Source organism: Myotis nattereri (genome assembly GCF_964212035.1).
Source record: "Myotis nattereri genome assembly, chromosome: 3".
Taxonomy (NCBI): Eukaryota; Metazoa; Chordata; class Mammalia; order Chiroptera; family Vespertilionidae; genus Myotis; species Myotis nattereri.
This window is the reverse complement of record NC_138077.1, coordinates 60,019,374-60,040,212: the sequence shown is the minus strand read 5'-3', so window position 1 is coordinate 60,040,212 and position 20,839 is coordinate 60,019,374. Positions and strand designations below refer to the sequence as shown.

The 20,839-nt window shown below is 48.0% G+C and overlaps 1 protein-coding gene across 2 annotated transcripts in view; it reads right to left on the bottom strand.

Moving 5' to 3' along the window:
- Positions 1 to 2,647: 2,647 nt before the first annotated feature.
- The window catches only part of GPR156 (G protein-coupled receptor 156), a gene marked incomplete at both ends in the record, with an annotated part of 60,103 nt that continues 41,911 nt past the window's right edge, over positions 2,648 to 20,839 (bottom strand). Inside the window, 5 exons of one of the 2 annotated variants that reach the window (XM_081086884.1) lie at positions 2,648 to 3,976; positions 8,178 to 8,336; positions 14,731 to 14,967; positions 18,921 to 19,016; positions 20,025 to 20,150. In XM_081086884.1, the coding sequence (XP_080943010.1) occupies positions 2,648 to 3,976; positions 8,178 to 8,336; positions 14,731 to 14,967; positions 18,921 to 19,016; positions 20,025 to 20,150 (1,947 nt within the window). The remainder of the gene's footprint in view (positions 3,977 to 8,177; positions 8,337 to 14,730; positions 14,968 to 18,920; positions 19,017 to 20,024; positions 20,151 to 20,839) is intronic. The other variant, XM_081086885.1, reaches the window with a different exon arrangement.

Genomic DNA, 20,839 nt, shown 5'->3' with positions numbered 1-20,839 from the left:
AAAATTTAGAGAAAGAGCTAAATTTAGGGAAAGAGGAGTAGGGGAGTGGTGGTGCAAGACTAAATGATGGACTAGCATCAGTATAATGGACTGGGCAGGCAGTTGTGTTTGGCACATAGTTTTTGAACCAAATGGAAAAATTTGGGGTATATTCTCCATCTTTCTAACCAAGTCTAGCAAGGGTTACAAAGTCATTCCAGGTAAAATGGATAATAGAAGCCTCTATATAACTGAGTTTGAAACACAGGTCCCCAAATAGCCTTCTTTATTTAACTGTGGGGTCAGTTAAGTTTATTTTGGGGTGTTCAGGAAAGGCTTAAGAGAGAACACATGCTGCACCTGAGTCTTGAAGGACGAGTAATTCACAATGTGTGGGAAAAGGGGAAAGGAATTCTAGATAGAAGAGGAATGGAGATGAAGAAGGGCTGGGGTGGTGGGACTGAGGATATGGAAGCAGAGAGAATGAGATGGGTAGAAGGATGGCCAGGTATAGAGCCTGCATACTCCACAGTCATGAACAACAGACTGCTAGTGGTGACATGCTTTAGAATCAGAATGGATACCTCCAACCCAAAGATTTCAATCATCAGGGAAATATATGCTCGGGTCAGAATTATGACTGGCTCCATGCAAGACCGTAGGGCCAACAGAGACATGCACAACCCAGATGACAGTAGCAGAGGCAATGTTTACTTCCCTTTGGTTCCTTGCTGGGAGGGAAGGAGCTGAGGGAGGTGAAGCCCAAGCACAGGACCCCCGTGGGTGGGAAGAGTCCAAAGTCTCCATAGTTTCCCCTGTCCACTGGGGCAGTTGTTTCTGTTACAAGTGAAGTTTGGCAGAAGATGCCCTTGGAACCCAGGGTAATCCAAGGCAACGCTGGTGGCTGTGTGTCCACTCTCTTTGCCTCTACACCCCAGCCCGAGACCACAATTTCTGAAGAGACTTGCCTTGGGAGTTGCTTCTCTTTTATTAAAGTATCACTTGGACAGCAAACAAACAGCACAAGCAGACACTACAAACCCACATGCAGAATAAATTATGGTATTTGTATGCAAAAGTAGACAACAGAAGAAGTTGTGCTACCAAGACAGCCTCCCAATCCAGTGTCTGGAGACTCATGAGTATTGGCAGCCCCTGTGAGTTCATGACAAATCTTCTGTGAGACTTTCCCTCCCCCCAGGCATATCTAATGAGGCTCAGACTCCTGCACATGAACATGTGCACACACATGGATGTGGGCAGAGGGTGGCCTCTAAACCACAACCAGATTAGCAACAAGCAAAGTGGACCCATCTGTGCTCTCCCTCTGGGTCTGGCAGCAGATGAGTTCCTGGTACTTATCCTTCACCAACATCCTGGTGCAGAGGGCCCCTGAGGCAGTGAGGACGGCTTCCCACAATGAGGAACCCAGTTTTGTTATCTGGGGGCAGGTGTCCTGGACTCCAGGGTGAGCACAACTCAGCTTTCCTACAGCACCCTTGCTTTATGGTCTGGCCCGCTTGCCATTCCCAGAAGAATGAGTCAAGAGGTGTATTCCCAGGAGAATCTATCAACTTGGAGTCCCCTGGGCTGTGGGCAAGTTCTCCATGAACCACTCTCCTGGTGTGAAGTCGTGAAAGTCACCGCAGTTCTTGGAGCCTCACATGCCCCATCTGTAAAAATGGGAATGAGAGTGTCTACTTCCCAGGGTTATCATAAGGAATTACTGAACTCTGATGCTACCATGTTCTGTGCCAGACTCAAGGTAAAATTTCAAAACCTGTTCTCTTTCCTGCCCTCTTCTCCCCCATTTCTTCCTTTCTATTTCCTTGTTTTCTATTTCCAGATTCATGTATCCATTGGTGGCCATGTAACCCCAATGGCACCAAGAGCACCCCTTGACCAACAGAGATTGCCAGTGTGTGCTTCCCCTCAGTCCAAAATGGCACCATGGGCAGAGTCAAAGGGATGGACCACAGGACCAGTAGACAGTCTGGGCATCAGGTGCCACCTAAGCCCAGAAGAGAGATCTGGGTAGCCTGTGGCCACATGGAGACCTGACTATCTCGGGGATGATGGTGAGGTGCCATAATAGTGGGAAGACATGAACAAACAGTGCTGTAGAGGTGGCTGTGAGCTGAGTCTGGCCAGAAGCTGGAACCAGGGGTGGTGCTGTTTAACCTTCAGCAGAAACAAAGTCGCACCCCCTGCCAAGAACAGGACACCCAAGGATGTAGGAAACTTATCTTAAGGCCAGTTTGATGGGTCATAGTCTACCACTCTGGTTCTGCAGAAAAGTTCCTCCATCTCTCCATCTGTCTGTCCACCTGCCAGCCATCTGGTATATATGAAGAGTTTTGTGGAATACAGGCTGACTGGGACAGGAAAGCTTCTGTGCTCATTTAGCACCTTTCCCCAAAGAGTATCTTTTATGGTCACTCAACTGGAGTCTTTTACAGGAATGCTGTGAGGTAGTAACAAGACAGGCAATACCCAAGAAGTGCTCAAGGTAACAGTACTCAAGTGAGCATAGCTGAAACATGGTAAGGGCTGGTCAAATGCAGGGCACTGATGTGTTCTCCTGAGGCCAGAACCCACCTTCCCCCTGTAGGCCTTGGTACGGCTTGTCCTGGACCGACCTCTCTATCCAGGCCTGCTGTGCTGGAGTTCACACCAGTGTGGGTTTCAAGTCATCTTTGAAGTTCACGATAGGCTTTGAGCGGGCCCACAGCTTTTCCCAGGAAGCCAGCCCCCCAGCATGCTCTGGGTCAGAGTCTGAAGAGCCACTGTCACTGGAATCAGAGGAACTCTGGAAGCAGATTTCACAGTAGGGCCGGTGGCAGTGGCAGAAGAACTCGTCTGAGCTGCTGGACTCAGTGTCAAGGTAGTTGCGTGGAGAAGAAAGGGAGAGACAGCCCGGGGACCTCAGGGAATGCAGCTGGCACTGCTCAGGCAGATCTGGTGATCGGCGTGGGCCAGTGGGACACCGTGCCCGGCCAGAACCAGAAGGCTGGTGAGGAAAGGCTGTGCAGCTTCTCCCAGCTCCCTGGAGCTCTGCCTGGCACTGTTTGCTGTCCTCCTGGATACCCGGCTTGCCTTGAGGATCTGGGAGTAACGAAAGTTTCTTGGAAGAGGGTTCCCTGGAATCAGCAGTTTGAGGGTCCAAGCAGAGGCTGTCCGGGTTCTGCACATTTAACCCACTTTTTATGCCAGATGCCACCCTATTTGCCCGATGCCCCACATGTGAGGGTACAGAGCCCGGAAAGTGTGAGCGAGCCCGCTGCGCTGCCCGCCTTCTCCTCACCATGTATGGGCTGAAGCCCAGCTCCCTGGAGAAGGGCATCTTCTGGGGGCTGTGGGCAGCGCTGCTCTTCCAGGGCTGCTGGGGACAAGACAGGGAAGAGGGGACGGGAGCCTCAGAGCCCAGGCCCAGATCCTGTAGGACTTCCTGAAGCTTCTCCCTGATCACTGAATTGACCCTTGACTGCTTCTGGGGCTCCCCTGAGTTCTCCCGCTGCCCCTGTCTCTGGGGAACAGAGCCTTCTTCAACTGGTGTGAGGCTCTGGCAGGGGACTGCAGGTCCCTGGTCTCTCCGTTCTGCACCCTGGCTTGGCCCAGCCTGCTGCTTCTGGCTGCAGCCCAAATTTAAATGATCGGAAAAGTCTCTGAAGTCAGACATCTCCTTCCGCCCCGGGGAGGAGCCAGTGTCCTTCCCAGGCCCCTCGAGGCTTTGTGCACTTGAGGAGGGCACTGAGGTGCTCTGGGAGTCCTGGGCCGCCGCACTGGTATCATTCGGAGAGTCAGAGAGGCATTCGGAATGCCACTGAGTGGTCAGGCCGTGCGCAGGGGCTGCAGCCTGACCCTCCTTGCTATGGGAAGAGGCAGGGAGGACAGCGCACTCCGGGGGCTCATAGGTACACTCCGCTGACATCAGCCTCACTAGCTTCTCTTTGGCGTTGTTTACTTGTTCCTGCAGGCTTTCAATCACAGCGTTTTTCTGTAAGGCAAAAGCAAAACCATCAACAAAAGATGCCGCTGAGGGTTTTCACGCTGTCTCCCAGGGTGGAGGAAGTGTAGCACCAGAAGACGTTGGTTTAAATCCCAGGCCCTCTGTGTATTAGCTGGTGATCTGAGGCTCCGAGGAGGCACCTCCACAGAATGAAAAAATGTGATGCACACACAGTGCTGAGTACAATAACTGACACCTGGTGCTCAATAAGGGTTAACCACGGTTTATTGTAGAATCTTAATCTCCCCCTAAGGTCCCCACTCTGGCATTGCCGGTGAGACGGGAGGTTGGAGGAGACACAGCTTGCTGCTTGCTGGCTGTGCACACCCTCCTCAGAATGGAGAGGGTCAGGTCGCTCTCTCTGCAGGACACAAGTCTGAATAATGGCCCAACTCCGGGTTTATGACACCTTTGCAAAATTCAGGCGAATTTGAGGCACATCCCAAAAGGATGATTGAATGGGGAGACAAGTATTTTGCCTCTTGCTAAACAGACTAGAAAATGGAAAACCAGAAGAAGGGTGGAGATGTCTGGGCCAAAGAGATAAGACTGGAGCCAGGAGGGGCCAATGAGAATCTCAGATTGGTGTTATGTCCTCCCTTGCTAGACCTCAGAGTGGCAGGTGAAAGCTTCCAGGTGGCACTATCAGTTATTGGTAGCTCCTAAAGTAGTGCAGGCATCAGAATTATTGGAGAAGCTTTGCTTTTTTTTTTTTTTAGTAGGATCGTTGGGCCTAAGTTTCTGACACTTGATTCAGTAGATCTAAAATGGAGCCCAGAAGATGAATGAGGCTGGGGCAGTTCTGCTGTTGAGCTGCCTACCTGTTGCATAGCTTTTAGTTGGTAAACAGGCTGTGTCCACGAGGCCTGGTGGGTGCAAGCTACAGAGGTGTGTCCGTACTGACTGGGATCATGGGCATGAAGTAGGAGGAAGCATACTGGTGGTGGGTGTGCCCTGAGCATCCTCTGGTGATAACAGCAGCTGCCTCTCTAACTCAGACCTTATGTCCACCTTCTGACAATGCTGATGATCAAAGGCGGTGGAGGAGGGAAGAGATCATCTTGGGGAACTGATGGTCTTGGGGCAGACAACCCAGGTCAGGTGTTTGGGGAAGGTAATGACACAAGCATCGTGTTCTAGGAACTGTCTGTCTGAACACCCAAATGCTGCCTCTCTGTTGCCATCACCTTCAAAAAGCTGAGGATGCGCGTTTGGACATACACTTATTATGCCCTAGAAGTAAAAAGTCGTTTCCCATCTTTAGGAAACCTGACACAAGTCGCCTATGGACCACACCTGTGGTGCCTTCTCAAGTTGAAATGGGAGACTTGCCCAGAAGGGACCCGTTCAGAAAGCAGTACTTTGAGTAAACTAGTCCAGCAATGGTCTCTGGCAGCAACTCCAAGGCCGATCACTGCTCCCTAGTTATAGGCAGGAAGGTGATTTCTCTGATACCGGGACTCCCAGTTACGTCCTGGTTTAGTCTACGTCTTTTATCACCAGGAGAGTCCCAGACCAGTGAGTAACTGCTGAATAAGCGGAAGGGACTGGCAGCTGAGCACCTGCCTGCCCGTCTTCCCCTTTCTCACCCCAGTGTGGTGAGGTCGGGGCGTTGCCGGGGAGGTGTGGATACCTGGGGACTCACCACGAGCAGAGTGGATGAGTAACCGGGAGGCAGTCATTCAGGCTCTTCCTGATACCTGGGTGGTGCCAGATAGCTCTTGAGCATCTCATGGTGGGCACTGTGCTGGTTGCCCAGAAGGGACCCCACCCCTCTTCCTCCTCAGCAGCCCCTCCTCATGAAGGAGGGTTCGGGCTGGCTTCAGGAGGCCTTGGCTGCCTCACAGAGTTAGGAGGAAGCCACCAACTGCTGACAGCTAACCCAGCAAGTAAACTCTGAATGCTGTCTTTTTGTGCCTTACCCACAAGTTTCTTTGAGCGTAGAAAAATAGGATCAATGCTGAGTTGGGAAGAAGGCTCTTCTCCCAGCAACCAAACATCTGAAATTGGCCGGTGACGGATTGAGAAATGTCAGTCTAAACAGTAAATTTCTCTCCTTTCAGAGAAAAAAAGTGGAACTCTGATTTCACCATGGCTGCATACTAATTAGGGGTGTGGTGTGAGTCACTGCCTCTGTGAGACCAAAATCTGACCTACTGTGGCAGCTGCATTTAAATGAGCTTATTAATTATTACTTTTGGCACATCTGGGGAAGCCTAACATCCACAGGTGTGTTTCACAAGGTACAGGCCATAAGGAGAGATGGAATCGCCCTCTGGTTGTTCTGGCTCAGGGAAGAAAAAGAATAGTTGGGTTTCCTCTGCTGCGGAGTGTAGAAGAGGGTTCTACAGCCCTGGGAAGGTTCTCCCTGCTGGCTTCCACACAGCCCGGGAAGTCGGTGATGGATGCTGCCCTGGACAGCCCCTGGGGCACCCCTGACCATAGTGGCAAGGGGGGCAAGAATGAGAAGGTGGACTGCCCAGGTCATGGGAAAGTAAGAGGAGGACCAAGGGTGGCAGAGGGGCTGCAGTGGAGGGAAGCTGGAGTCAGGGTTTGTGCATAAGATGAGGCAGGAAAGATGCCGTGTTTGCCCACCAGGCAATGCCAGAGCTGGGACCTCTCTAGGCCTGCTCTGGCGCCTGGGGGCAGCGGCTGGTTCCCAGGCCTTTTCTGGGAGAGATGCACCAGGTGTGGGGTGTTGGGGAGAGGCCAGCTTTTTACTGCCTGTGCATCTGCTCCCTATTAGGGCCCTTCCTCTGCAGACTCAAGGCATCGTTTTGGATAGAGCAGAGACAGTCACTGCGTGGGAAACAGCGTAGTCAGTGTGGCAGAAGTACAAACAGCACGTCATAAATTACCATAAGGCTAAAGAGTCAGGCCACTTGGCTGTTCCAACATTAGCTGATTGTGAATGAAAACCATCCTGGCTGTTTTCGCCAAGTTTCTGGCCTTCTGTTGAGCTAAAAAAAAAAAAAAATGCTTCTTTGAAGACTTCACAGAGTATCTCAAAGGCAATGCTACTCCCTTGCCAGGTGGGAAGAAATCTGGCTTTGAAATAGGTCCTGAATGCTTCATAAATAGTACAGAAATAGAGAAGTATTACTCTGAATTTTTAAAAAGGTCCAGACTGAGGGTATGGTGTGGAAGACTAGAGGGGCACCGACAGGGGGTGCAGGGACGGTTCACCCCCTCACTGGGCTGTGTTTCTTAGGTTCCCACCTCACCGTCCTCTCAGACAGGGATCCCTGATAACCACCTGTCAGTCCAATTACAGAAAAACATAGTTTCCCAAATAGCACCTACTCAGGTGTGTTCTGTACTGAAGAAAACATGGAATCTAATGCAGTTGGTGTGAAAATATTGGCTAATTCTTCTGAGCCCTGTGCCTTCTTTCTGAGGCAGTGCAGCCTCCAGCTTCCCCACGTGCTTTCTGCAAGCCCACACCCCAGTGCCCCGTCCTGGGAGAGGTGCCAACTCTGGCGCAAGCACAGAAGAAGGACTTGGTGCTACTATGGTATTCAGAGGCCCTATTTAGCCCTCCTCCCATCCTTAGATACTTATTGCCTCTCTGGGGTGGTGGGATGATTGAGATCTCTAGTTAGAACCTGGAAATACAGTAAGGGGCCCTATAAGATCTTGTAAATGAGGGCACTGCTCTATGTAAGGCAAGAATGTATCATGCAGAAGGAGCTAGAATCCACTACAACTCAGGGCCTTTCCAATGCTGTTCCCCTGCTTGGAATGCTCTTTCCCACCATCTTTTCTGGCCAGTTTGTACTTAACCTTCATCTCTCAGCTAAGAGAGTCTTGTCTGACAGCTCTAAATTAGGTTCCCTTGCCCTGACCATCCATAATTCTGCCTTACCACCCTGATCTGTCCCTTCATTATTCTCTTGATCAACATCTATTTCCTCCATTAGACTGTGAGCTCCCTGAGAGTAGGGACTATATTTGTTTTATTCATCAGCACTTAGCACAATGTCCAGCACACAACTGTGCAATGACTGAATAAGTGGGTGAAGATCAGCAGTGGGAAAGTCACTGGGGAAATGTCAAGGTTTTGCCCGCTGCCAATGGAAGTGGGGGAATGGGCAGAGAAGAAAGAACATTAGCAATGGGACAGCAGGGGCCCACCGGTGCGTGACTGGAGTTCTTTATAGAGACTCCACTAGGCAGGGGTCTCGCTTACCTCTGTGAGGAGTCTTTCCATGGAGGTTTTCTCTCCTCTGGCATGGCAATTCTGTTCCTCACCATACGGGGCATGGCAGCTTTTGCTGGGAGTGCTGAAATATTTGGCCATGCATCTAATTGTTTGGTTTCCCTCTTCAAATGCCTTCCATTGCTTCAGCTGTTAAATAACAGAGCATATGTTATTTATTTAATTACACACCCAGAAACACATTCTCTCACTAGTTCTCCAAAACACCAAGGAATGACAGTGATACACTAATGCACAAACTATTCTCTCCTCAGAATGTACTGTGCTCTGGAAAGCTAATGGACGGAAATGACAGAAGGCACAGAGAATGTTAAGGTGATATAGTTTTCAAAATGCCAAAGGGAGATGATAGGTAGATGAGATAGAACCATCTTAGCTTGACCTAACCATTGCTGAACTGGTCAGAGAAAACCAGATTGACGTATACTCCCAGGGCCATGTTCTAAAGCCAGAGTTTACGAGCTGTAACAGGGTTAAGCAACCTAAACTCTGTATGTTTCAAGTGAAACTGTTTCCAGTTATAGGTAGCTGTTCTTAATTATCCTCATTCATTGGGTAATGGTGTGCTCACAGCGACTGCAAACCCAATTCCTTGCTGCAGAACTCCTAACCCAAGTCAATAATCAAAGCTCAGATAGGAAACCACAAATGGCAATAAATAGCAGTAAAAAAGACAGAACATTAGGTCTGCGATCTGACCATCTTTTCTTCCTAGACAAATGAGGGAAGACTCAGAAGGAATATGACTGATCTAGGCCCTTGCAGGGGGTTAGCAGTAGAGCCAGAGCTGTAACAGGGTCACTGTGCCACCCCACACGACCTCAACACAGCTGAGAAGACAGAGACTGTAAACTGTGGGATCCTAAGGAAAGTTTTTTGGGAGAAACTGTTTTTAAGAAGCAATCTGTGGGAGCATGGGCTAGTTTGCCTTAATAAGGATGGAGCTGAACACAGAACATTCACCAACAAGGGCCATCCTCCTGAGCCTTTGGGACACTGTCTCTATCTGGCACATGCCAGTGACACGGGTGCCAGGGGAGGCTACAGAGACGGAAGTGTCTGTAGGAAATCTCAGCATGGAGAGTGCTAGTGATGTACACTGGGCACTGTGGCACCTTAGAAACGATGTTGGTGGCTGTGGGAGCCTCACAGGAATCCTGGGACTTCTTTGCTCACTCATTAAACACGTCCTAACCCCAATTTGGTAAAGCTCAGATCGGATTCTAAATCTTTCCATCAATTTCAATACCACATCCTCTGTGTACTCAGCATGTGTTGAACTGCATGTTCCTCATGCCATCAGGAGTCGGTGTGATCTGTACTGGGTCAGGCCAGGAACCTCCCACTCAGATGTCCTTCTCAAAAGCCTCGGGTGCCATCAGCTCCCACCCTACTCGGGACTTCCTGGAGCCTGGCACCATAGGGTCACTGTACGGTCCTGAGTGAATGGAGCAGATACCAGCGTCGTTCTCCTAGGACTGGCCCTGGCAGTGTCGCAGTATCTGGGCTCCCTTTTGGGCTCCTCATTCCCTCAGCAGTAGAGCTTCTCCTCTCTCCCCCCAGCACCCCCAGGCCCAGCCCTCTCTGGAGGAACTGCTCAGCACATCCAGGGCTCTGGGTCTGTCTCACCCCAAGCTGGCCAGGTGGAGCCAGGGTGCCCCCTAATGGAAGCCCCCACCCTCTTAGTTCCGTGTCTGTGAGGATCCTGATCCTTCAGACTTGACCCATTGGAGTTTCTGAAATATGGCAATAAATGACCTCAGGTCACAATTTCAGGACTTCTCCAGGACCCTTCCTCCAGAAGGACAGGCACATTCCTGGCTTTTCAGCCTCTGGGCTATGTGGGTGTGGCGGGCTAAATAATGCTCCCCACAAGGTGTTCCTCTCCCTCCCCCCGCCCCCGCACCCCCCCCCCCAAAAGCCCTGGAATTTGTGAATATGTTACCTTATGTGGCAAAAGGGATTCTGTATATGTGCTCAAGTTAAGGATGTGAGATGGGGAGATTATTCTGGATTGTACAGTGGGCCCAATGTAATCATGAGTCCTTATGAGAGGGAGGCAGGAGGGTCAGAGTCAGAAGAAGAGAAGTGGCCATGGAAATGGAGATCAGAAAGAGAGAGATTTGAAGATGTCGCACTGCTGGCTCTAAGATAGAGAAAGAGGCAGGAGTCACAGAATGCAGGTGGCCTCTAGCAGCTGAAAAGGCATGGAAGTGGATTCGCTCCAGGAGCCTCCAGAAGGGATGCAGACCTACTGACATCTTGATTGTAGCCAAGTAAATAAGACCCGTTTTCAATTTATGACTGCCAGAACTATAAGAAAATACATCTGAATGAAGTCACTCTATTTGTGTTAATTTGTTACAGCAGCCACAGGAAACTAATACAGTGGGATTCAATCTCCAGTCTTTAACAGGATATACGAGGACCTTGAGGATGTCATCTCTTACTAGTAACCTTCTGCCACTCTTCCTTCAATCTGTGCTTCAAAAAGTGCAGATTTGTGGTGCTCCAAACATAGCCTGTTCTCTCTCTTATCTCGCTACCTCTTGTCATGCTGTTCCCCCATCTGAATGCCACCCACTGCCCTTCCCCAATCTTGCTTATCCTTCAAGACTGGGCCCATTTTCTGAGAAGGTGTTATGGAGTTCCTAGACAGGCTGGGGCACCCCTTCCTCAGCGTCGTGTAACTTGCCTTCCCCAAACACTTAAAACCTGCATTATTATTCCTTTCATGTCTGCTCCCAGCTACACCCAGAGATGGGGCCATGTGTTGAACTGCATGTTCCCAGCAGGTAATAAATGAGGGGATAAATAAAAGAACAAATGGTTTTCCTTTAAAAAACTCACCTCTCTAGTAGGGGCACTGAGACATATGCAGGTACCTCTAAGGCAGAGTAGGAAGTCCTAAGTACTTACAGGGAGGAGCAGGTGAAACACTTTGGGGGATTAGAGGAGAAAACAATGTCCTATCTCAGGACCTATCTGTCTCTCAGAGGTGGAGGGAGGGAAGGAGAAGATGTGTGTGGAGATGGCTCACATGCAGGATACCATCAACCAAAGCAGAGGCTTGCTCATGGCTGGTGATGACCGCAGTGTCTGGCGTCAGCACTCAGGCATTTCCTGAGGACCTGCGTAGAATGCTACTTGGTCCACTTGTGCCATTCCACTCAGCTCTCTGGAGCCACCTAACTGCCCTGGAGGCATCTGTGCCTTTGCTTTTATTAACCCCTCCCACGCTGTCCACTCCGAAGGCTCAGAGGCAGGAGGCAGTACCCTCTCCTTGCGCTCTTCCTTCCCCATGTAGCTCTCCTCGGATGCATCTCCAACTTTGCTCAGCTGTCTTTCTCTCCTGGGAATGCACAGTGCAGCTCTCACAGGGAGACTCTTTCTTCTACCAAAGGCCACTGAGCCAGAGGGGAAAGGTCATTAAAAGACCCACAAAAAATGGACAAACCTACTTACTTTTAGATTAAAAAAAAGAAGAAGAATTTACTTCCTAAACCTAAAATATAATGGAATATATATATATTTTGGATCATAGTTCAAAGGAGAAAGGCATGAGAGAGAAAACAGAAAAGGAAAGATAAAGTAAGAGAAAGGGAGTTTAAGACAGCTAGGAGGAAAAATGGGAAACAGAGAGAAGGCAAGAGAAAGGCCAACACTGTCCATCCATCCTGTTCCTGTATCCCAAAATAATTTCACTGCCACTCTCACTTTACAAATCAAGTGCTTGTCGCTGTTCAAACCTGGAAGCCAGATTTCAAGGTGAACTGCATCCTGCATTTTTATGTCTATGTGTGCAGATGGGAGTGTACCTACATATCACTACTGTCCTAGGTGCTGAGGTGGAAGTCTTATGTCTGAGTGCTCAGAGAGGAGATATAAGTGGAGCCACATCATGGAGGTTGCTGATTCACTCAATTTTCAGATAGAGCTCTTGTTTTATTTAGGTCAGGAAGGCTTCCTCTAATAGTTCCTTGGTGATTACTTCTGCCCCAAATTATTTTTTATCTTTCAGAGATTCCTAGTAGCTCTAAATTGTATCCCTAGATAAGGTCTCCATATTTGATCTAGTCTCTCATTTAAAAAATATTTTTTTAAAATTTATTTCAGAGAGGAAGGGATAGGGAGAGAGAAATAGAAACATCAATGATGAGAGAGAATCATTGACTGGCCGCCTCCTGCATGCCCCCAGCTGGGAATCAAGCCTGCAACCCGAGCATGTGCCCTGACCTAGAATCAGCCCGTGACCTCCTGGTTCATAGGCCGATGCTCAACCACTGAGTCACACCAGCTGGGCCCTAGTCTCTCATTTTTAAACGGTCTCCTTGTGTTCCGTGGCCTTACATTAGTTCACTAATTCAGTATTTTGCTATGTCCAATCGCCTATTCAGTGCTCCTACTGGGGGTTTGAATTTAACACAGTGTTTTTCATCCTTACTTAATATTTCATGATATAAGATTATGTCCTTCTCATGATGATTTGCTTTGGTTGGAGAGAGGCAATATCTTTTAAATCCTATTGACAAAACAAATTTGCTATCTTTTAAAAACTTCTAATTTCCTTCAGAGGAAGGAAGCTTGTCCAAATCTCCAGAAATTTGTGCATCTCTTCTTATGAAATGCAGAATCTCTTCATAGGTCCTTTCCCTCTGAATTTAGTTTTACACGAGAATAACTATAGTTTCCTCGTATAGTAAATGCATTTCTTGGCTTTTCTGTCATTGTCACAGGATGCCTGCCATAGCTCCAGGCACAACAAACATGCAAGGCAGAAAGAAGGTACAAGAGGCAAAGTCAGCCACACCCATAGCTTTTTTAGCAAAGCAAAAGCTTTCTCAGAAGCCTCTCAGAAAACTTTTGGAGTTCAAAACTGTGTCACATAGCCTGGCTGGTGTAGCTCAGTAGTTGATCATTGACCCATGAACCAGGAGGTCATGGTTTGATTCTTGGTCAGGGCATATGCCCAGGTTGCAGGCTCAATCCCCAGTAGGGGGTGTGCAGGAGGCAGCCAATTGATGATTTTCTCTCATCGTTGATGTTTCTATCTCTCGCTCCCTCTCCCTTCTTCTCTCTGAAATCAATAAAAATATTTAAAAAAACACACACACAAAACAAAAAAACTGTGTCACATGGGCACCCCGAGCAGTAAAGGAAGCTGGAAAAGCAAGTATTTAGCTCTTTCAGACTATATAGCAGAGGTGAGCAAGGAAGAAAGGGTTTGGCAACAGGTGGATGGGTTACCAATCAACAATGCTGGCTACAGGGCCTAAAGGGTGGGCTTCCCCAAAGGCCCCTCCCCACTCCCCTTCCCCCATCTCCCAGCGAGGAGCTGTCCTTGCGTTTCCAAGTCCTCTTCTGCTGCTTTCCAGACAAATAACACTAGTTCTCAATGGCGTCCATTAATCCAGGTCTTATAATATGAAGATTCAGCAACAATTCCTCTAGATTCTGGCACTGAGGCACTACTCATCCTTGATTTTTAGTGCTGCTGCTACAGATATTTCCATATTTGTTTATTCTTTTGAGTATTTTTATGAGAATTTGTGAGAAGGCAGAAGAGTAAAAAGCCTATGCCTGTGTCATACCTTCATGCCCCAAGGTCCACTCTTCCCTTTTATAAATACCCTGTGACCCTCCATCCGCGATTTTATCGGTTAGTGCTCCCTGGTAAAGTCATTCATAGTCAACTGGAAGCTGCATTCGGAACCAGATGGGGTGCTGAGGGGGGAGTGGGATGAGGGAGGCCTTGGGGGAACAAAAAGAGAACTAGAAGGGAAACAGGAAAAATGCCTAATGTCAAGTTCATTAACTCAGACGTGTGTGGCTCAGTGGTACCCTGGGGCCCAATCCGAATAATTTCACATCACTTTCCTTCCAGAGACTATGATTCCTTTACATTTCCCTCCAGATCCCCTTTCCCTCTTTGCTGTCTGGACATTTCTGCTGCTATCTTCCTCCTTTGTTTGATTTTTTTTCTTTAATCCCTATAATATGAAACACATGTTTATTGACTTTTTATTTCTCCTTTTTGTAAAAAGAAGAGGAATGCTTTCTATTTTCCTCTAATAAAAAGAAAGAAAAAGCATTTAAAATTGCATAGAGTTCCAAATGAGTTTTCCCTGTGAATCTGCAATCCTAAACAGGAAAGAAAGGCTCCTGACTCCCAGGCTAGGGGAAAAATGACATTATCAAGATGAGGAAGGGATTGAGGAGCAGTGAAACAGACTGGAGGATGCGGAAAAGCACGTCTGCGAGTCAGCTGCCAGGGGTGGAAATGTGGGACCGCTGCACTCAGCCACTCTGGGCTGCCCTCTTTGCTGACTGGGAGCCAAACTGTCTTCCTTCAGGAGAGCGAGGAGGGAAGAAAAGAAGGAGCCAGCTCACCAGGAACCCACCTTCCTTCTGACTCTCCAATAAATGTTACCCAGAAGCCTTGAGAGAAAACACAGTGAGCAGTTTATCATGCCCAGCCAATGCTCTGCAGGACCGGCCCTGCCAAATTCTCCTTAGAACATACCTGGGGAACGAAGATGAAGCAGTTGATGGTGGTTGTGCAAACAAAGATTCCCCCGGATGTGAGGCCAAAGACCAGGTTGGGCCAGGAGTGCAAGTATCTGGTGACCACAAAAAGAAGCCCAGCGGCCAGCACCACAAGGTTGACCCCAACCATGATGGTTAAGGACTGATTCACAGGAGGAGAGCTGACGTGGTCGGTCAGGCCCGCCAGGTAGGCACCATACAGCAGCAGCAGACCCTGGATGTGGAGGGAGAACCAGAGGCTCAGGGAAGCGGAATAACAGACTCAGGGTTAAAGAGCAGGAGGGCCGGGACCATTTAAAATAAGGGTAATAATACCCACCTTAAAGGGTTGCTACAAGGGTTTACTCAGACATGAGAGGACCCTTAGGGTGCTTCTGGCACCTAGTAGGTGCTTAATAAATGTTATTTTCCTCTCCTGCCCTGAGCATTGGTTTATCAGAGGTCAGCAAGACGGGACTCTGCTGGGATAGAGGCACAGGACCGGATGGCATAGGCGGGCAGGAGCCCTACAGATAGGGCTGCGGGCACATCATGCTGCTGGTGGTGAGGGCTGCCACGTCCACCATGTGGTTTTGCACTGCGTGGAGCTGCGGGCCACATGGAAGCTGAAATACCCCCATGGTCTGTCTGCCCAGACATGTGCAGCGGCAGGAGCAATGCCCCGAGGAAGGGGCTCATTTTTCTAATTTTCCCACAGGCACCATCTGCTTGCCAAGTCCTGCACCTGCAAGATTGCATCTGCCTAGAAGGGAGGTCTTTTCTAATTTACACAAAAGACCTCTCCAGACTAGCAGAGGCTCTGTGCCAGTGGGTGTTTATGGGAGATGAAGAGTGGAAGCAGGAGGACAAAGGCAGGCTGGCAACTCGACGAGCCTGCTGAGCAGGCACAGGCAGCAAAGGCTCCATCTATACCCTTCACCCACTTTGTGACATTCCCGGCCCCCACCACCAGGAACCCAGGGCCTGTTCTTTCCTCTTTCTCATGAATATACAGCTGCTCTTGCCCTGGCTGGTTTGGCTCAGTGGCTATAAGGTCGGCCTGCGGACTGAAGGGTCGTGGGTTCGATTCCGGTCAAGGACACATGCCCCAGTTGTGGGCTCGGTCCCCAGTAGGGGTCATGCAGGAGGCAGCCGATCAATGATTCTCTCTCATCATTGATGTTTCTATCTCTCTCTCCCCTTCCCTTCCTTTCTGAAATCAATAAAAATATATTAAAAATACAAACAAACAAACAAAAAACTTGCTCTCAAAGTTCTCATTTCTACTAAGAAGAAAACGATGCCCAGCACCTTAAAGTGCTTTCTCTCTTGGAAGGAGCTGCATTTAAACAGAAATCAAAACTTTACTCAATAATACATCACATGTACTGTAGATGCAACATAAGTCCACCTGACTATGTGTAAAGTACCATGCTAGGTGTAGGGCAGGAACCAGTGCTACAAAGAGAACTAAGCCATGGTCCTTTCAAGGGAGATTGAAGGCAAGACACAAATGTCCATGTTTTATAACTGAACCTGAAGATGCCATGGGGGATGAGGTGGGGTGGGAACTAGGGGACTCAGAGGGAGAACTAACGATGAATATAAATAAGGTCAGGTATCAGCAGAGCACCTGCCAGTGTCCCAAAATGCCCCGACCTGACTAGCTTCACCTACAGGTACAGCCCTGGCGATAATTTTTGGGAGGACGGACAGCCTAGAGCAGCGATTCTTAATCTGTGGGTTGCGACCCCTTTGAGGGTCGAATGACCCTTTCACAGGGGTCACCTAAGACCATCGGAAAACACGTATATAATTACATATTGTTTTTGTGATTGATCACTATGCTTTAATTATGTTCAATTTGTAACAATGAAATTGGGGGTCACCACAACATGAGGAACTGTATTAAAGAGTTGCGGCATTAGGAAGGTTGAGAACTACTGGCCTAGAGTAAAGGATCAGCATGGCAGAGATGCCTTCTGGATGCCCCCAATGTCCAGTGTCCCAAGTGGGGCCTGACGTGACGCCCTGAGACCTTCAATGGTTAGAAGATACACCAGTCAGGAGGCCAGAGGGGCCTGACTTTTGGGAAACTGATGCCATCAGGTGACATTTGGCAGAGCTGGATTATGAGTACTTTAATCAAAAGTGAATAAAAGTAACTCTTTGTTTTTAAAATGTTGAAATCTGATTCTATTTAAAAATTTCAGCCCTGGCTGGTGTCAATCAGTGGTTAGAGCATGGGCCCTGTGCACACAGAGGGCGTTGGGAGGGCGGTTGATTCCCGGTCAAGGGCACATACCTGGGTTGCTGTTCGATACCCGACCCTGGTCGGGAATCATGCAGGAGTTGTGCAGGAGGCAACCAATCAATGTGTTTCTCTCACATCCATATTTCTCTCTCTCTCTCTCTCTCTCTCTCTCTCTCTCTCTCTCTCTCGTTTTTCTCCCCTGCCCTGCCCCCCTCTCTCCCACTCTCTCTAAAAAAGCAATGGAAAAAATATCCTTGGGTGAGGATTAAAACAACAACAACAAAAAATTCAATTCCATTACAATCCTTGCCCAATGGGAACTAGGTATTAATAGAGCCCCTATACATCCATGACTCGTGCTTAAATGAATCACATATACTTGTAGGTCATTTGCCTTCACTGCTGAGAAGTGTGGGGTAGTGGGCAGCAGACAGGTGCAGGTGGGGGCTCCTGGAACTTTATGCAGAGATTTGGGTCTTCGCCAGGGACTGCTCATGGACCAGGAAGCCCATGGGCAGCTGGCTCAGTCAATTTCCTGATGCTCAGCACTCCTTCCCCCTTTTCTTTCTTTGTCCTTCAGAAAGATATTACAGTGAAATCAAATAGAAATGGTATTTATATAAAAGGCAATGGAGAAAATAAATCAAGTTGAGTCGCAAAGTGAATTGCTATGGGGGACGTGCGGAGTTGCTGCTGGGGAGGACATGCTCTTCTCTAGGGCTTGAGGAAGTGGGAGAGGGGCTGTGATTTTCAGAAATGTCTAGGCCTTAGACTCTAGGGGAGCAGTAGAAGATTAATAATAATAACTAAAATTTACTGAGCTCTTACTATGGGGCAGGAGTGGTTGAAAACTCTTGCCATGCATTAACTCCTTTGAAACTCAAAACAGTTCTGAGTGGATATTATCATCACCCCATTTTACGTAAGGGAACTAAGGCTCAGAGAGGTCAAATGAGGTTCAGGGTCAGCAAGGAAGGGGCTGAGTCAGAATTCAAACACTGCTCTGTCATGTTCTGAAGCTCATTTTCTTAAGCAAGAAACCAGGAAAGAGCTGTTCACTTCCTAGTATTTTCTTTTGAAAATATTTCAATCAAAGTAATAATATATGAACATAATTTAAAAGCAACATTTCCCTGTCCCATCCCTGCCCATCCCCAAGGCTATTTCTCTGAAACACCCACTTGAAAGTTTACCTTCGGAGAAAAACTCCTACTCTGCCAGCAATCAGTCAACCAGGCCTTTTTGCCCTGATAATCGACAGACAGGCTCCTGCCACCCAGGGCTCACCCTATTCATTGAAACAGGCCTGCACTATGCTCCCACAGCCAGATTCTCTGTCCCTACAAGCTGAAAACCAGCTAACAGGACAGTTGGTTCTAGGGACCTCCCTCAGTGCCCTATGTAGGTATCCTGTACCCTCTGGAAATAATATCCTACTTTTACCATCTACCAGAGACAAATGAGTCTAATGATGGGAGATTCAGGGCGGGAGACACTTGAGGCAGCTGTAATCACTCAAAGGACACCCTGGGTGTTGCCATCTGTCTTTCAGCCAGCCTGTCTTCCAACCAGAGTGAGAGTGAGGTGGGTGAACGGCAGCAGGATACCTTGACACAGACTTCTTTGCAGGGATTTGGGAAGAACACTGATATTTAAAAGTAAATTTAAAATCAAGCCAAGAAATGGGAGAAACAGTAGGTGAATTCCACATGATTTGGAGAGAACAAAATGAGGAAGTCCAAAGAGTTGAAAAAGTGACCCCCCACTCCCAAATGTAAAGAAATAATAAGGGTCCTGGCTGTGAGAGTTATGTATCAACAGAGGTCTTCCTGATTTCAAGATTCTTTTCAGGAATCACCTCATTAATTCCTTCTTCATATATGTCCATTTTGTTGGTGACAGACAGACTACCCCAAGAAGATGAGGATACCAACCTTGCATCCCAAAACAAGAACAATCCAGACATCAGAGTACCGGGAAGCGCAGAAGTGTGTGCTGGTCAGCGAGCAGGCCACTTCTCTCCCTGTCACCTAGGAGGGACACAGAGTCAGTACTGAGGGCACCCACAATTACCAGGAACACACAGCAGATCCCTGTGAAGGTCCTGGAGTGTGAACTCCTATACAGCCTCTATTTTCCCCCTTAATGTGTAAAAGCTATAATGTGGGCCCCTCACTGTCATACTGACACCGAGAATCTGGAGGTTGACTCCATTAATAAATGAGAGTGACTATTAATTGGAGGAAAAGACAATAAAGTTGGATGTTTGGTGGCAGCGGGGCTTACCCTCTGTTGTGTGCTTTGCTACCATAATGATTCGCATTAGTACACCAGCAGAATGATAAATCCCTACTATGTGTTAACAGTTGAAACCTTAAATATTAAATCTGCAATGTCAAGGTTCCACTGTACTCCCCAGCCCCTGTGAGTCTGGGAACATAGGATTTCCTATTAACTGAATACTATGTACCAGGTACAATTGAGTTCTTTACCTGCACGCTTTTACTTACTTGTCACCAAAGCCCTAAGAAACAGGTAGTAGTATTATCTCCATTTTACTTATGAGGAAATAGAGACTTAGAGAGGTTAAATGACTTTCCCAAGGTCACCTGGCTAGAAAGTAGGTGAGCTAGGATTTGAACCAGGGTTGACTGACTCCGAAGACAACCTCAGATTCCTACTTTTACTTCCCAACAATTAGGGGAAGGCAACTTCCTGTTGCTCCGAGCTCTCATTATTGATAATGTGGAAGCAGAGATAACTGCCAGGCAGATTCCAGTGTGCTGACACCTTAGTGGATGCAGGTGGAGGACACCTGGGGCAGGAGGGGCAGCGGGGGTGGGAGCACACCTTGCAGACAAGGGGCAAGGCATTCACAGCAGCCACAGCGCCTCACTCTCCCTCCTCTTTGTGTCACTTATCTTCTTGTTGGGAGCATGCCACACAGTGAGTGCTCCTGGGAGAACGACCCCTGTGTGCCCACAGAAGCCAGTCCCCCCGGGTCAGGAAGTGAATTCTCCAGGAATTGGGCCCCTCACCGTCATACTGACACCGAGGATCTGGAGGCATTGGATGGGGTCAGTCAATACCCACGTCAGGAGCAGGATCACATCAGCTATCACCAGGGCTGCCACCAGCCCCAGCAGCTGCAGGTCTTTGATGATCTGAAAAGAGTCAAGGTCATAATTTTCCTTAGCTCACCGGCTACACCGGGGCTAGAGTGTCCTACATGCTCTGAGCTATACACTCCAGGGTTAGTTCTCCCCAAAAGCTTCACATCCAGCCATCAAAGGTGAAACGGATACTAAATATTTACAATGATTTCTGTGTCCATATCATCATCACCATTAAACATTTCCATTTGTTTATATTTCCCATATTCTGGCTTTTTCCACAGAAGATTCAAGGGTTCTATAAAGTAAATACTCCATTATTTCTAGATATGTGTATATGAGCAGATAGAGAGATGTGGGAGTTTTCACATAAAACTATTAAAACCATTAACCTGGTGGATGGGATTGAGAGCTGAGGGGTTGCTAACACTTTCTTTATACTTACATGAATCACTTGACTTCATACACAAAAAAGCCTTACTTTTGTGACTACAAAAATAAAATTAAGAAAACACATATCTTGCAACAGGATAAAAAACTGAAACACATTAAAAAAAGAGATAATGAAAAAGAATTATGATAAAACCTCAGGTGAGTAGCATACATAACATTCGTGAATTGGGGCATAAATGTGGGACTGAGTTTTTGTCAAGCAATGGAAAGAAGAAAGCACAGCCAGTTACATGATTCCTGGTGTTTGTAAGATAAAAGCAATCGGTTGCTTAACCAAACTGCTCAAA